This window comes from Diabrotica virgifera, chromosome 4 (genome assembly GCF_917563875.1).
Source record: "Diabrotica virgifera virgifera chromosome 4, PGI_DIABVI_V3a".
In the NCBI taxonomy this organism is placed as follows: Eukaryota; Metazoa; Arthropoda; class Insecta; order Coleoptera; family Chrysomelidae; genus Diabrotica; species Diabrotica virgifera.
Genome location: NC_065446.1, coordinates 246,192,028 through 246,210,802, shown reverse-complemented (window position 1 = coordinate 246,210,802; position 18,775 = coordinate 246,192,028). Strand labels below are relative to the sequence as shown.

General features: G+C 31.6%; 1 protein-coding gene across 1 annotated transcript in view; it reads right to left on the bottom strand.

Annotated features, from left to right (window-relative positions):
• Positions 1-10,840: 10,840 nt before the first annotated feature.
• LOC114334373 (uncharacterized) overlaps positions 10,841-18,775 on the bottom strand; it is an 81,310-nt gene continuing 73,375 nt past the window's right edge. The window contains exon 3 of the mRNA XM_050649510.1: positions 10,841-11,071. Within this exon, the coding sequence (XP_050505467.1) occupies positions 10,841-11,071 (231 nt within the window). The remainder of the gene's footprint in view (positions 11,072-18,775) is intronic.

The window sequence follows — 18,775 nt, the reverse complement described above, 5'->3', positions numbered from 1 at the left end:
TAAAAAAAATTCGGATTTTACAACTACTTTTTAAGGACTTTTAGGAAAAAATCCGCCATTTTTAATCCGCCATTTTGAATTTGCAAATTGTATTGTCAGATTCGGGTTCAGCATAATCAAAACTAAAATAAAAACATTTTTTATCAAAATAAAATATTGAATTCACCCATATTCTTAACATTATTTATACAAAACAATTGTTATTGTTTAAACAATTAATAAACAATTAGCGGCGAAATTGGTGAGTAGAACTTTTTACTTTAACATATTTATAAACTAACAAAAAAAGTTTAAGAAAAATATAACCTTGTTTGATTTTTTCCGAAACATTGTATCTTTTCATTCTAATTGCACTCCCCTATAAACAAAATGAATTTTTAATCATGAACGGGAAACAATTGTTTACTTTGAACCAAATTAACGTCAATATAACAGTTTTATGCAAAAAAGTACCAAAACAAAATGTTTCGTTTAAAATAGAAAAATTAAACACGACGAAATTCAAACATTTTTTTTCACACTAAGTGAAAGTTTTACTTTTATAAAATTAAAATACTATTAAAAATAAAACTTTATTGGGACCAAACTTCTGGTAACACCTTCGTCGTTTCTAAAATTTGCAAGCCAACGCATGGCTTGCTGGAGCAACGAAGGCTAAGTGAGATATAAAAATTGCATTTCGCTTGTCACCTGTCTAGCGCGGTAAAAGCTGTTAAATTTAAAGCTGTGTTTCCTTATTTTATTTTACTCATATTTGAGTACTAAGAATGTCGAATTCGGTTGGAATTTTATTTAGATAAGCGGGTAGGTGATGACTGTATATTGTAGATTCTCCAATTGACTGCTTTTTATCGGACTTTATCGGTGTCTTTATAAATTTTTAAAAAGCTCGATAATAGATAGTCACCAAGGATTCTGCATTCCGACCTATAGAGAATTTTCTCTGTCTCAGTTTTTAGAGTTTGAGCTCTGCTATAATAGACCAGTAAGGATCTGCGAAAAAACGTCTATTTTTGGATGTGAGAGGTGGCATTCGGATTTTTGCAGATAAAGTTAGGTGACACCTTCAGTAATAATAATTGACTTATGCTCCTTCTCAAATATGCCCGGAACATTAATAAAAAAATTAAAATATTTAAAAATTTCGAAAAACATCGATTTTTTCTGCTTTCTTTGCTTATAACTTTAAAACGATTCGTTTTGGAACAAAGTCGTAGAAAAATAAAATAAAGACAATTGAATTTTGTATGATATACGACTGGTAAAAAATGTCTTAAGGTATTACCTTTTCTGCAATATAGCAATAAATACAAAATAAGGGGGCAAAATAAGTCTGTTGTTATTCAATATTTTTTAACCACTTTGGTGGCACTTAGAACCTTAGTAATTCACTTAGGAAATTATTTCTTTGTAACATACTTAAATCGTGTACCAAATTTCATTAAGATCGACCTAATAAATTTTGCATAATAAATTTGCAATCTAGATATTTTTAAAGAAGTTTAAATTTTTTAAAATCTTTCTGAACAAAAAGTAGACCATTTAGAAGTTGACTAATTTTTTTTTTTACATATAAAGAGGTGCTCTACCTATCTAATACACTTTACAGAATTAAAATTGGATTATTTAAGGGGCCCCAGCAATGTTTTAAATTTATAAACAATTTTTTGGCTTATAAACAAATAGCTTTGTTTAATAATAAAAAAATTAACTTTTAGCAATGCAAATAATTAAAACCGGTATAATTTGACCTAAACTTTCAAATGCTGTCAGCAGAATTGCTATTTTATTTTTTAATCAAACGTTATTCGCGTTCAAAAATTGCAATTTCTCGATTTTTTGAAAGTTCCACCGCGTTTATCTCGAAAACTATGCATCCTACGAAAAAACTTGTAAGAACATTTTTTGCTTAGAATTACCCAAGAAATACAAAAAAAAATGTTTTATTTTTCGAAAAATCGATGTTATGTAATTCCTCAAGTTCTTTGTTTATAACAATCTTATCGTCATCGGGATCAACTGTTACCCAAAAAAGTCGTGTTCTACGGGTCAAAATACATAAAAAACTTGGGTAAGTCCATCTAAATAAAGGAGCCCGTAGCACCCCCTCCTGGCCACAGCACTAATTTATTTATAAGCCAGAAAATTGTTTATAAATTTAAAACATTGCTGAGGCTGCTTAAATAATCCGATTTCAATTCTGTAAAGTGCATTAGATAGGTGGAGTACTTCTTTATATGTAAAAAAATTGACAAATCTTTGTATGTTTTAGTTTTTGTTGTGTAAGATTTTAAAAAATTTTAATTTTTTTAAAAAAGTTTAGATTGCAAAATTATTATGCAAAATCTAGTAAGTCAATTTTAATGAAATTTGGTGTACGGTTTTAGCATATTACAAAAATTTTCTAAGCGAATTAGGAAGCTTCTAAGTGTAATCTAAGTGATGGAAAATCATTGAATAAGGACAGGCTTGTTTTGCCCCCTTATTTTATATTTATTGCTATTTTGAAGCAAGGGTGATAAATTAAGACATTTTTAACCAATCGTATCTGATAGAAATCTTAATTATCTTTGTTTTATTCCTATAGGACTTTGTTCTAGAGTGCATAGTTTTTAAGTTATAAGCAAAAAAAGTAGAAAAAAAACGTAATTTTTTGAAATTTTTAAATATTTTTTTTTTATTAATGTTCCGGGCATATTTGAGAAAGAGCATAAATCAATTATTATTAACGAAGTTATCACCTAACTTTATCCGCAAAAATCTGAATGCCACCTCTCACATCCACCTAAAACAGATCCTTACTGGTCTATAAGCTAAAAGTAAAATTGCAATTATTCTGGTATTAAAAAACCATCTATATGGCCGGAGAGCTCAGGTGGTAGACTATCTGGTATGTAGAGTTCTTAAATGAGAAAAAAGTTTTGGCATGTTTATAATGATATTAAATTAATTTAGGACTGTTCTTGCTATTGCTTCTCACTAAATTCTGACCCTAACTTTCTTATCATCGTCTAAGAATTCTGATCTTTGCATCTTACACATCGTCCACTGATAGTTCATATCACCCTTTTTTGTGTTTTCAATTTAAAAAATATGGCGTTTTCTTCGTGGAGATAATCGTTTTGATTTTGTAATTACCTTCAAAGTACCACTTCAAATAAATAACAGTGAATATGACATAAACCACGAAATATAAAAATTGTCATTATGTTTAAAAACATTTTGATTTATGAAACCCTAATTCTGTGCTACTAAACTTCACTAGCAGCAACTCCAGCTTCTTATTGCTGTCCCTAAAACGACGACGCAGAAGATTAGAGCTGGCAATTTGGTCATTTTTCCACCTGTAACAAAAAGTAATAATAAGTAACAGACATGGAACAAGTAAATGTTACATATACTTAAGATAAATCACAAAACTGAGTAAAAAAAATCAAACCGAGGCAAATAGCAAAAAAGACTAGTTTGGGCTATATTCACTAAACTGTCCTATCTGTGTCCGTAAAGTATGGAACAAATTCTTTTTTAGCTAAACAGACCATTTTAAGAAATAATCCTAAAACACGTCGATTTTTGATTTTAATTTACCGCCGATTTTTATTTGCCGTAAAATAATATTCTAATATACAGGGTGAATTACTTTCGAGTAATGACGTCACCGTCATTTTTTTTAAATGGGACACCCCCATTTTGTCTCAATTTGCGGATTACTCTAGCTGAGCTGATTCCAACAATGTATCACATGTTGATTCAAATTGGTACAGGGTGGACAAAAATACAGTAGTTTCGTGTGTGCTCATAAAGTAACGCGTTAGTTAAATAAGTAACAATATCGAAAATACTTATTGTCTAGCGGACAGAATATGAAAGAAATTATTTCTTATCAATTTAAAATAAACATAGTAGGCTATGTTTTTGTTAAATGTCATTATTTGTTTAGTAATTTATTGATGTTCAGTGACAGTTTAGTACTACAATATTTTTGGTATTTGGGAATGTTTTAATTATTGCTTAGATTTAATTTGAAGTAGAAATGGAGTTAAGTGTAAAGCAAAGAATTGAAATACTTAAATTATGATGATTGGGTATGGAGACAGATCGCGACCTCAGATGGAAGTGTGCAATTTGTTTAATAATAAATATCCAGAAAGACCTATAACGCGTTCAACAGTCAGTAAAATAGAAAAGAAATTTCGAGAAACTGGTACGGTTGAAAATGCACGGAAATCAGGTCGTCCCTCTGCAAATTCTGATACAGCATTAGATTTTTTACTTTGTTTTGAAGAAGATGCACACACTTCTGTGCGTAAAGTTAGTCGCGATATCCGTGTTAGCAAAACAACGGTACACAAACTATTAAAGCTTGAAAAATGGCATCCTTATAAAATCAAACTTGTGAAGGAATTAAACGAAGATGATCCCGATAGAAGAATTCAATTTTGCGAATCAATGATGGATAACTGCCACCGAGACCCTCTCTCGGTACAAAACATTATTTTTTCTGATGAGGCCACTTTCACGTTAAATGGCGAGGTTAACCGTCAGAATTGTAGATACTGGGCAAAAGAAAACCCCCACTGGATGCGTGAGCATCATACACAATACTCGCAAAAGATAAATGTATGGGCTGGAATTGTAAGAAATCGAATCATCGGACCCTACTTTATCGAAGGTAATTTAAACGGGGCAACGTACCTTGAGTTTTTAAGGGGGTATCTCGTACCTACTTTACGTAATTTGTTTCCCAGCAGACGTAATCCTGGAGGTTTTGATGAAAGTTTATGGTTTCAACAGGATGGTGCACCTCCACATTATGCTGCAGATGTTAGAAGGCACCTAGATGAAATTTTTTCGAACGCAGTTGGATTGGTAGACGTGGACCTATTGAATGGCCAGCGAGGTCACCAGATTTCAATCATTTGGATTATTTTATGTGGGGCCATCTGAAGAATGTTGTTTATCAAACAAAACCAGCAAATATTCAACAACTAAAACAGAGAATTCGGACAGCAATAAACAATATTTCTCAAGACACAATAAACAAGGTTCAACAAGAATTTGTACAATGTTTGGGTGACTGTCAAATACAGCAAGGGCTGCAGTTTGAACATTTATAAAGTCATGTATTTCATCATATTCTGTCCGCTAGACAATAAGTATTTTTGATAATATTGGTAATTTAACTAACACGTTACTTTATGAACACACACAAAACTATTGTATTTTTGTCCACCCTGTACCAATTTGAATCAACATATGATACATTTTGGGAATCAGCTCAGCTAGAGTAATCCGAAAATTAAGACAACATGGGGGTGTTCCATTTAAAAAAAATGAGGTGACGTCATTACTCGAAAGTAATTCACCCTGTATATTAGAATATTATTTTAAAATACGGTACATTAAAATCAAAAATCGACGTGTTTCAGGATTATTTCTTAAAATGCTCTGTTTAGCTAAAAAAGAATTTATTCCATACTTTACGGAGACAGTGTATACTTAAAAACAAGAAATACTCTATACTCTAGATTCACAATCAAGATGCAGTAGAAATAAACAAACCAAGACACGTTAAATGTTACTAGGAGCATTAGTAAATCATAATTTACAATGTATGTGCATTGTTAATCCCAAATTATGATTTACAAAGTATATACATTGTAAATTATGATTGGGGAGTGCTCATTGTAACATTAACCGTGTCCTGGTTTATTTATTTCTACTGCATCTTGATTGTGAATTTAGAGTACATCTAAAAACAATGGTCTTCAACTTATACTAAGGCTATTCACACACAACACAACTATCAAACATGGACGTTTACCAAGAACGGCATAGAAGATGGTAACGTTACAAATGTCACATCTTTGCTATTTTATTTTGAAATAATTATTTTACTTTATTTTCTTTAATATTTCATTAATAATTAAAAATCCACAAGGAAAAAAGTTTTCCTGTAGTTGGCTGTATACCATGTAATACAAAAAATAGTAAAATCCTTTATAAAAGGTATATTTAAAATCCCTAAAAAGGGCTACATCACAATCACATAACTAGTTTTCGACTGTTTTACCAGTCATCATCAGTGCTAACGTGAAGTTTACATGCTAACCACCAAGATATAATTTACAAAAATATTAGGGTCAAAGCCCTGTAAAAGTAATCCGTTAAGGAAACATCGATTGAAAATACTGACGTAAGCGTGGATGTTTGAAATATTTGCTAATATACCTTGAGGAAGTTATTGTATGAGGATGTCTTATCTTGAGGAAGTTATTGTATTTCCAGTAGACTCTGTTTCCTGCCTGGATTCTGTCACTGATTACGATGCTTCTATCATTAGTTTCATTAACTGAGACTCCAAGATAGTTAAAGTGTTCTACCTTTTCAAACTCATATTCACCAATATTTAAACTTTGTCACATTAACTGGATTTTTTCTTGAGCATATTAGGTATTTTGTTTTGTTTGATTTATTTCTAAACCCCTTTTGGATGCTTCCTTGCATAGCCTCCTAAATTCTTCCTTTAAACGGTTCAGGTATCTACTTATTAATGCTATGTTGTAAGCATACGCCACAAGTTGCGACGTCGATGTTATAATTGTACCTTTTATTTCTGTAGCTCTTATTGTTCCTTCTATTGCGACATTAAATAATAATGACGTTGATAGAAAGTCACCTTGTCGTACTCCACTTGCTATTTCTATATTTTTGGTGATACCGTTATCTGTAATTAATATTTAAACTTTGTCACATTAACTGGATTTTTTCTTGAGCATATTAGGTATTTTGTTTTGTTTTGATTTATTTCTAAACCCCTTTTGGATCCTTCCTTGCATAGCCTCCTAAATTCTTCTTTTAAACGGTTCAGGTATCTATTATCTGTAATTATTGCTGCAGTCGATCCTTCCATTGTCATTTTCGTAAGTTTTGTAAATTTCATTGGTATATCTAGGTTTTTCATGTCTTCTATTAGATCGGGTATTGTTAAGCTGTCAAAAGCTTGTTTGAAATCTATGAAAAGGATGTGTAAGTAGAAAAAGAATATACCTGCTTTAATTAAAAAATAAGGGGCGAAACATTGAAGATCGGTATTAAATTATGAACACTATCGAGAGCTCTTATGTCCAACTATACAAATGACAGTCGTATAAGACTGACTTGTTCAACCTTCAGCCTGCTAAAGCACATTTGCATTTAATCAATGTGTTTTGCCAGTGCTGACTTACGGAATGGAAACTTTGACCTTGACAAGTAGAACAGTACAAAAGATCTGTGTGGTTCAAAGGATGATGGAGCTTGCTATCTTGGGCGTTTCACTGCGGGACAAGATCTTAAACCGCCAGCCACGACGAAGGTCAGCAGTGACTGATGTTGGAGAGAGAATAGCAAAAAGGAAGTGGAATTTAACAGGTCACATGGCTCGAATGGTAGATAGGTAACAGAAGGACAAAGTGCATGCTAGAATGGAGACAAGAAATGATGACTACCAAAGCAGAGATCGTCCATCAATACGTTGGACTAACGATCTAAAACGTTGCCAGAGGAATTTGATGCAAGCGGCACAAGACGAAACAGACGGAAAATTATGAGGGATATCTATGTTCATCAATGAAGAAGTGTTACGGTTTTTTTTAAACCTTCACAATTAATTTATACATGTTAAACTGAAAGATATTTAAATACTTTAAAACCCCTGGTTACGCCTATAGTAGTTCCTTTGAAATAGTTGGTTCGTTCGCAAAATGGGTCTGTTAAGTTGTTTTAGGAATATCTGAGAACATAGAAATGTGTGTATCGCTATCTTTTTCTGACTCACAGTCTTTGCATAGGTTCTTGTCACGTAACTGAATCAACCATGGTGTACTTCGATGTTTGTTTGGTGATCGAATGACATTGAGGTAAGACGGATGACATCCGGTCTGCCCATTTTGGTTTTTGTCTTGACGACAGTGCTTGAATTGCAAAATTTAAGTTGTATTTTGCTGATCCAGATTCATTCGTCATAAAATAGGTTGGTTTTACGAAAAACCATCGTCTAAGACGGATTTGAACCTATAAATTTTGTGTGCGGATGAAAATTTCGGTTTAGTTACTGTGACCTAACCTCAGCTTGAGACACGTGAGTATCTTAAAAGACAGCGATGCACACATTTCTATGTTTTCAGATATTATTAAAACAACTCAATAGACCCATTAAGCGAACGAACCAACTATTTCAAAGGAACTACCATATGCGTAATCAGGGGGTTTTAAAGTATTTAAATATCTTTCAGTTTAACATATTGTTGTGATCTGCTTCTTATTAATTTTATATTGATTATTATTTATTTAATTAATCATTTAATTGTCGCAAATCATATATCAAAATTGAATAAAAAATCTCAGGGTGCCTTTTAATATATAAAAAAAGAAAAAAAAACCAAATTATCTTACGTTATATTTATCTTCTCTCGTGGGTTCAGTATCTCTGAGTTGATCCTAATCGGGATAAAATAGGGAATAGTCCTGTCGCCAGGGGGGGTACAACGGCCTCGTTAATTCAGATGGACTTACTCAAGTTTTTTTTATGTATTTTGACCCGTAGAACACGAATTTTTTGGGTAACAGTTGATCCGGATGTCGATAAGATTGTTATAGACCAAGAACTTGAGGAATCAAATAACAGCGATTTTTGGCAAAACAAAACAATATTTTGTATTTTTTGGGCCATTTTAAGTAAAAAATATTTCTACAAGTTTTTTCGTAGGATGCACAGTTTTCGAGATAAGCGCGGTTGAACTTTAAAAAAATCGAAAAATTGCAATTTTTGAACCCGAATAACTTTTGATTAAAAAATAAAATAGCAAGTCTGCTTACCGCATTTGAAAGTTTAAGTAAAATTATATCGGTTTTGATTATTTGCATTGGTAAAAATTTATTTTTTTATTGTTTAACAAAGCTATAAACACGTAGGGTTTCCCGTGCTTTTACATGCGTTTTAACGCATGTAACGTAGAAATAGTCTTGATTGCACTAGTACCTATTCTACCTACTCGTTCGATTTTAAATGAGAAATCATAGAAACATCACTCACGCACTAGTTGTTTGTAGCTTTGTTTAACAATAACACAATAAATTTTTAGCAATGCAAATAATCAAAACCGACATAATTTGACTTGAACTTTCAAAGGCGCTAAGCAGAATTGCTATTTTATTTTTTAATCAAAAGTTATTCGGGTTTAAAAATTGCAGTTTATCGATTTTTTGAAAGTTCAACCGCGTTTATCTCGAAAACTGTGCATCCTACTAAAAAACTTGTAGAAATATTTTTTGCTTAAAATGACCCAAAAAATACAAAATATTGTTTTGTTTTGCCAAAAATCGCTGTTATTTGATTCCTCAAGTTCTTGGTCTATAACAATCTTATCGACATCCGGATCAACTGTTACCCAAAAAATTCGTGTTCTACGGGTCAAAATACATAAAAATAACTTGGGTAAGTCCATCTGAATTAACGAGGCCGTTGTACCCCCCCTGGCGACAGGACTAGAAAAGAAATAAAGCAAACTATTAAAATAAAAATACAGAATTGTCTTTTATTTATCAAATTAATACTCTGAAAACTATCGAATCTAAAAAACCTGTGGACACAGATGTCCGAATGAAATTTAAACCACTTAAAATTATTATCTTTACAAAAAAACAATTTATCGGTTTGTTCCCGATGACTTTGGTAAAACAAATTAAACCAAACAAATTTATGTCTTCGCAAGGTTGCCTATATTTACTATTTATATTTTGAAATATTGGAACTTTAATTCATATGCTTTTTACTCAAAAATTTATTTCCCGAACATAAAAATCTCTTTCACATATATTGACTGACCTTTTGCTTCCCTCACTCGGATGTCTTCTCGTGACCCCAAACAGCTCTCCCTCGTTGATTATGTTAAAGGCTACTCATCAAAGCCTCTCTCCGTTGTCCAGCTTCAAAACTGTCAGCATACCAGCACTAATTCTCCAACAAAACCGTGTTTCTTTGACACGTTCTCGATTCAAACAAAACTCCAAAAATTCTCTGCTCTCCTTCTCACAATACTACAGAATCAAAGAGGTATTTCGTCTCGATTTGATCTGTCGCTCGTTCCACTTTTCAACACTATTCTCCACTATCAACCAGCCACTGATATATGCTAACTATCTACTCCAATTAACACGTCGAAAACCGCTTCTTCTCGCTGCCAACAACATAATGAATTATTTTCACTCTCTCTCAATCATCCAATCCATCTTTTCCCCTTCCACATTCCAAGAATCAGAACATTGACTTTTCCATTTGACAAACAACAGTCACCCTCAAATTTGTTCCGACAATCCTAATTACTTTCGGAGAAACTCTCCCACATATACTCGTATTGAAATGAAGATATTAAAATTCCAACTTTCTTTTCCATTATCAATTTCGAGAAATATTGATAATTACCTATACAGTAAACAATTTTTTTTCCATTTTAAATCTAAATACATAGTTCTTTTCACTTTAATTATTCACAAAAGTTTTTAATGGTTCCGCGGAAAGCTCGTTAAAAGAGAAATCTATTTACATCCTAACTAAATTCTAATAAATTTTAAAACAGTTCAATATACAGGGTGTATCAAATTTATGTGCCCGCGTTATAAAAAAAATTTAATTTAATTTTTATTTTGCTTTTGATCGATAAATTGAAAACACAATAATATATAAATGAATTGTGAAGGTTTAAAAAAAACCGTAACAGAAATGAAGATTGAATGATGAATTAAAACATTATTGAACATAATTTAGATACCTATGTATAATGTGTAAAAAATGTTATTTTCAGTTACCTCTACTACTTGGTCCCATGAGGAGCACCGAAGCTGGTTGGGGTACATCCGGTCGAACTTCCACCTCCAAGCTTTTGGCACGGTACAACCGAAAAAGTGTAGCCTCACAGCGAAGTCGCAGAGTCCCCCAGCTACCACCAACTCCCGAAAGCTCGAGCCTTCCGGTTTTCTTCTCTAGTTTATCTTCTACTGAAGTTATCCATTCTGAAGTATACGCTGGCACCTGCAAAAGATTCAGAATATATAGTTTGACTGTATATCAGTTTGACAGTATCAGTTTTTACTTTTAAGGCGGCTGCACAATTGACCGGGAACGGGAACGAGAACGGAAACGGGAACGAGAACGGAAACTGAAAGCGTCAGCAGATTCACAATTAAATGGCAAACAGCTGTTTTGTGTCACTGTCACTTGTGTTATTAATTTTTTTTTTCTCAAAATAAATTTTGTGGAACGATCTTTTCCTAATTTTATTAAAAGCACATGTCTGTTAACTCTAAAAATATGGATTTATTTGATGACGAGCTTTTAATATTTTCGTTTTTTATAATCTTGGAACTAATTTACACAATATGTGTGCAATCGCAAAGGTTTGTCAGCATAAAGATAAAAAGCATATCATTGAAATATTTATATTATTACTGTATCTAATTACCATATAAGTACGTGTACTATGATCTACATCAATCATACGGATGAGGACATTTTTCCAATAAAGAAATCAATCGTTCGTCATTTATTTTAATGCAAAATGTATAAAAATTGTCACTAAAACTTGATCACACACTTCTAATAACAAATTTTTATTGGGCATTTGACAGTATTTTTAATACTGCCTTCTGATTGGTTCCGGGAATACAACGGGAACGAGAAAGTTAAAACATGGTCAACTTTCCCGTTCCCGTTACCGGACAGCTTCTCGTTCTCGGTTATTGTGCATCTACAACATTAATTTACATAGAGGTTAACTTTTTTCCCGTTCCCGTTTCCGTTCTCGTTCCCGTTCCCGGCCAATTGTGCAGCCGCCTTTAGTCCATTCTTTGACGGTTTTTGCGGTATATTGTAAAGAACCGCTTTGATTGACTTGAAATTTGGCATACATATAGATAATGTGTCAAAGAAAAAAAGTGATATTGTGCCGATGTGTGCTTTTGCTCTGGGGGTGGGTACCACCCCCTCTCGGGGGTGGAAATATTTAACCTCAAAATAACCTCGGAAATTGATAGATATTTCAATTCTGAGTACAAAATCTTATATACGACTTTTTCGGTAAATTGATATTTAGCAAGATATTCACGATCGAAATTGATGATTTCCTACATGAAAAATGCATGTTTTTGAGTGGATTTTCAAAAATATCCCTAAAATTATGCATTTTTAGGAAAAAGTCATTTTAATCAAAAAGTAACCTATTAAATTAGTGAATGGAGTGGTGTTCTTTAAATTATTATAGCAATAACAAAACCTAAGTTACAGCCTACTTAAAATCGGGTTTTTTTCGAATTAACCTTGAATCAAACATTTTATCATTAAATAACGCAAGAAATAGAGATTTTTAGAAAAAAATTATGGAGACATCTTTTAAATATTTTACGGATACCTTTAAAAGGTGCTATTGTAAAAGTGATTTGGATAAAAAATGGCCAAGTTATTACAAAAACAAAACGATTATGTCGTTGAAAAATCAAAAGAATAATTACTTAAAAATTAGTGAATTTTCCACAAAAATAAAAATTAACATTATTCCAACCACAATAATTAGGTTTATTTATAGCCTGAGTACGCGTTCTAAACTTTTAACAAGTTTAAAGTGCTTAGGTTTGAAAAAAATTTCAATTTAGTATTAAATTATTTTTTGATATTTTATAAATGTTTTCCATTTTTCCAAAATTACTTGAAAACTAAAAGAAATCTGAAAAATATATATCAATACTAAAATATAGTATTTTTCATACTAAAACTTATTCAGTTTTTTCAATGGCTCTATGGTAAAAACTGAGTGAGATATTTATATTTTAAGTTTGCACGTAAGTGTGAGAAGCAGATTTCTATGCTCTTTGAATCGCATGCTTTAAAAATCAAAGACCTCCAGAAAGTTCAACTTCTGAATACTTTTAGCACTTACAATTCCCCACAAAATAAGCTTTGGAATAATGAAATATTTTGAAAATTACAGAAGTTATCGTTAAAAAACCACATTGAAACTTATGTCGAATACTTTTTAAGCGTTGATAACACGTTGATACGTTGAAAGTATTTTATTTTTTTTTCATGAAAAAGGCGCATCGTATGAAAAAAAACGGAAGATGTATTTTCTGTCGTAAATTAAATAAGAAACTTAAAAATGCTTTTTAATTTGAAATACCTCAGTGGCGAACTATTTTTTTTAATTCAGAATAGTACCCGTATGCGCGCCAATGGTGAATATAAAATTGTTAATAGTAAGTCTGTCAATAAATGCGTAATAACTACCTCTTAAAACCAACCAAATTTCATTTGCATATCTCAACCGGTTTTGGAGCAATAAATAAATCTTCACTTTGTAAGAGAAATCTCAACACCCCGTATCTTGGAACTTCATTAGCTACGACTCTTGTTCTACTAGGTCTCCAAACTTCATACATACACAGATTTTTTCAGTTTTTCATAATCTATATTTCTGCTCGGAATATTTTTTCGATAAAATACTTACTTTTTGAGTTATTAGCAAAAAACCGTCTAACAACGTGGTTCTTTTATTGAAAAATGAACATATTCACTCGCAAATAACTCGAAAAGTATTGACTTGGTGAAAAAACTCTATAGAACAAAAGTTGCTTAAAATTAGTCAGTTTATCCATTTCCGGACTTATTTTGGACGTATATTTTTTCACCACCGAGAAGGGGTGAAACTCACCCTCAGGGCAAAAGTACAAATCGGTACTATATCACTTTTTTTCCTTAACTTATTAGCTATGTGAATGCCAAATTTCATGTCAACCCAAGCGCTTGTTTAAAGTTCACAGGTTTTGCAATATTTTACCGTGAGTGAATGATCTAATAAATCTATTTGTAGGGGTAATTTATAAGGGTTGAACATATTAAATACTTAATAAACTAAATTGCAAACATAAAATAAAGTTTAGATCACTACAAAATACATCATTACCTAATTTAAAGTTACAAAATATTTTTTTTACAAATTCTTATTTAGAGGGTAGTTTTTAAGGGTTTAAAAATAGTTATCAACTATAAAATACATTTCAATATGATAAACAATCAAATTCCTATATTTAACATACTATTTAACGTACCTACACATAATTTAGATTTAAATAACGCTTATATCGACTGTTTTTAATTTTTGGTAAAAAAGGGTAGTTTTCACCCTTTAAAAATAAAAAGCACACATTGTAGTCATATCACTTTTGAAGAGAATGATAAGATGAGCTTATTTGCAAAATTTCTTCTAAATCGGAGCGGTTCTTTAGAATTTAGCGGTCTTGCAATATTTTACCGTTAACGAACGTACTATTTATGCGAAATTAAAAAAATGTTAGATGTTTGACGTCATACATATAATTATGAAATCAATGGGAAAATCCCAATAGTTGGCTGTATACCATAGTTTAAAAAACTCATACAGAAGTAAAAACTTCAAATTGTATACTGGTATAAAATCGTTTATAAAAAACTATCTAAAATGTCATCCAAATGGATTGCAAAACGTTTTCCTTCTAATTCAGAACATCTTCAGTGCCTAGAATAAAGTATTTTCACGTTAGATTAAAGCAAAAAGGTTAAAATTGTAACTGTTAGAAAGAAAAACCTGTGGGAATACTTACATTCCGCTGAGTAGTTTGAAACTAGCACACTATTTAAAGTGGTAACCCCAAATATATGGTTTACATATTATATTTTGATAAAATATGGTGACTACAATTCGCTGTTGTTAGATATATCAGAATACATGCTCAAAGGTCGTCATTTGGACGACCACCTATAGATGAACCTTCTAAAAAAGGCTATAAAGGCGTCACAATTCTTTAATAATACATGAACAAATATTTTAGAATCTCCTTTTAACTGACTTTAATAAAAAATCGTCTTTTTGGTCTACGAATATTTAACATTTCGTATATGAATTTGGCACCATATAACATTCCATATAAGTGTTTGGCACCTCGCCTCCTATTGGTTGAAGTATGGCCGCGTGCCGCAAAGAACCTAGGTGCCAAATACATATAACGGAATGTATAGATGCTACGGGGCCATATACTTTTCTCAGTATCTTTCTGTCGAATGTTCTGAATTGGGCTTCATCGTTTTTCGTCATTACCCAAGTTTCACAACCATAGATTACTACGGGTCTGATGAATGTTATGTAGACAGTCATTTTGGTTCTTCTGTCTATTTAGTGATGAAAAAAAATCTTCACACTATTGAGCATTGAAGTTCTTAAATTCTTAGGAATAGCTTCTGGTGTGCTTTATTATTATCTAGTAATGTGCTCATCCATTTTGATCAATGTGTCCAATATTTGTAAAAGAGTACTCTCAATGTTAAAGCTATATTATGGGTTTACTAACATGGCTATAGGATATTTAGAAGCAACCAAAGGGAACCAAAAAATTAAGCAGCAAGAATTGAAAAGTGAGAAGAAGAAATAGAACTTCAGCTTAAATAGGAAGTAGCACTTACTAGAGAAAGATGGCTCGATGAGGTGTAAAAGGACTTAGAACAGAGAGTCTTTCGAAACTAGCGAGTGAAAGCCAAAGAACAAAGGAAAGAAGTATTAATCTGTGGATATAAATGACATATTTTATTAATATTTTGATTTAAAGGCCGGAATTAATTCTCAAAACGCAAATGAACAAGTTAATCAAAACAAAACACTATCAAAATATATTGAAATAATAATTAGTTTCCGTACAAAATAATAATATCTTATCCACTTTAACAACTTGAGTTAACTTTTTAGAAGCTTTAAAACACAGAGTCTCCTTCTAATTCGTATGCACAAAGTTTAATATATATAAATAAAAGCATCTCAAATTGTACGAAAGTTCAATTCCGCTTTCCCTGCTGAAGAAAAGTTTATTTACCGTGTGATTACCATTCAGGTTGCACGGTGAATAAAAAGACTATTGAGTCTAATTAATCCTGGGCAACTCAACAAACCTCAGAGCATCACACTGAGAGTTGCACACAATACATATACGTCTAACTCGGAGCTACAGACGGTATTGGGGTTACAACTTCTGTTTTGGCTCTCTCTCTGCCTCAATTACGAACCGATTTCAGTTTTGTGAGGTAGAGCTCAAAATGAAACATTCAATGGCTGAAATGAAAGGAGACTTCGCTTTTTTGATTGATTTTCTTTGTCTCGGGCTGCACTATTACATTTATAATTTTATAAATACTCAAAATTGGCAATTCTTAAAGAAAATTGTCTACAGAACTATTTACTACAAAAATATGTTTTCTGTAATATGTTTCCTGTACTGTGATGAGTGCGCTAAGAACCGGCAAAATAACACAAAAGATGGAAAACATAATACGTTGTGAAATAAAAATAGATGAATCTATAGAGGTGGGAAATTATCGATGGAAACCTATAAATTTACATTACATTACCACTATCAATAATTTCCCACCTCTATCTGTTAACTTAAGAGATACTTGGCTTCACTCATAATTATATAAAAACTCATACAAAAGTAAAAACTTCAAATTGTATACTGGTATAAAATCGTTTATTAAATACTATCTAAAATGTCATCCAAATGGATTACAAAACGTTTTCGTTCTAATTCAGAACATCTTCAGTGGCTAGAATGAAGTATTTCCACGTTAGATTAAAGCAAAAAGGTTAAAATTGTGACTGTTAGAAAGAAAAACATGTGGGAATACATACATTCTGCTGATTAGTTTGAAACTAGCACACTTTTAAAGTGGTAACCCCATAATATATGGTTTACATATTTTACATATTATATTTTGATAAAATATGGTGACTACAAGTCGATGTTGTTAGATATATTAGAATACATGCTCAAAGAGCAACATGTTTCCCTGCTCGAAAATGCTATGTACTTGCCAGTTCAATGGGCACAGAGCAACTAATAAAATAGGAAATGGACATTCAATATGACAAGAGTAACGTGGCATGACAAGACAAAGCCAATTTTTGGTTAAAAACTTCAAAAAGTGTAGTTTAATTTTGGATTTTTGTAAATGCAATGGTTGTTAACAAGACAATGCAATTTAAATTATTTAAATATTGTAAAGTCTAAATTAGCAACTCTCTATTCCAGAAAAACTTATGGATTTTTTAGATTTAATGTGGGTATATTTCGTGGTTCAATGTGTGACAAGATGAAAGTTTAATTTAGTTTAATAAAATGAAATATACTACATAGTAAACTATTAATGAACTAACGTGGAAGAATGGAAGCTAAATAAACCAAAAATTCAGATTTTAAGAGTTTTTTAAGAAGTGTACTGTTAGTTACCTAACAAGATGGTAAGAGTTCGAGTATTTGTGAGGTAAACAGTATATGCAGCAAACGACTATTGTAGTGTGTTTAAATTTATTAGCATACTATTGTACTGATTAATAATGTCTGTTAAAAGTGGGAGAAAAATTGTGGAAAAATTAAAGTAACTAAAAAATACAGATAGGGAAGTAAATGTTGAAATCAAAGATATGATTTTAAATAAAATGTAATAGAATGAATAGAAGTATGTAATAAATTTAATAACAGAAAAAGGGAAATAAACTAGGTGACAGCAAAATCTAATTGAAATTTATGTTGTTTAACATCTTTTTGACCCTCTAGTAACACCCATCTTTATTCTGATGATTGATGTTGGTTGCACTCTTATTGTGTGTTCCTTGTGTCCAAATCGTTTTACCCAGAAACTTCCTGCCGTGTTTAAAAAAGTTTCCCCAAGCCGTTTTGGTTCTAATATGGGATAATCTTTGGTGTAATAATTTTAATGTTGATCAATCCGTTCCAAATGTTACATTTTTATATTGTAGCGAATTAATAAAATCTTCAAAAGAAAATTCTTGTTCAGCAGTTTCATTTTTGTTTAAAAGAATATCTTTTCTTACATTATTTTCATCCATGCTATTAATGCTGTTATTAATATAATGTTGTTCATTAATATAATGTTGTAACATTTACTGGATCCTGCAAGCCCGCTATAAAATAAAAAACGTTGAACTTTTCCGCCAAAAGCTAATTTAGCTACTTCGTATCGATCTTCAGAATTAGTAGCTGGAACGTTGCAAAAAGATATACATTAAAAAAGAGCAATCGCAGCTTGGTGCTTGCAAATTGCACCCAATCTTCCAATTTCGCAGCTGCAAAATCCTTTTGCTGTATCGACTTCGTAAAGCACACTTTTATTTTGCTCACTACGAACTTGTATAAATTTTTAGATAATTTAATTATATCTTCCTGTTGTAAATATTTAACTCACAAGTCATTAAAAATGCCTTGAAAACGAAACCTTAGTAAAATACAGAAATAATGCCTCGCTAATATACAATGCATTCATAAAGTGTGGAAACGGTCTATTATCTCATGACTTAATTATAGCTCTGACAGATAGAATTAAAGCTCTGACAGGTCGATTTTTATTCTTAAATTATGATTTTTTGACGTATATCCCATAATAGTGACGTCATCGATTTGGGCGTGATGACGTCATCGATGATTTTTTTAAATGGGAATAAAGGGTCGTATGGTAGCTCATTTGAAAGATGATACAATTATCTATTCAGTAATATAAACTTTAACATCATTTGTTGAATGGGTTGCATGTGAGAGTTCATTTTGAATGAAGTAAAAAACAGACGTACTCTCAATAATTTATTGTAATTGGCTTGATCTTATGGATCTTTAGCATATTTTACAACCAGAAATTGTTCTAACTCTG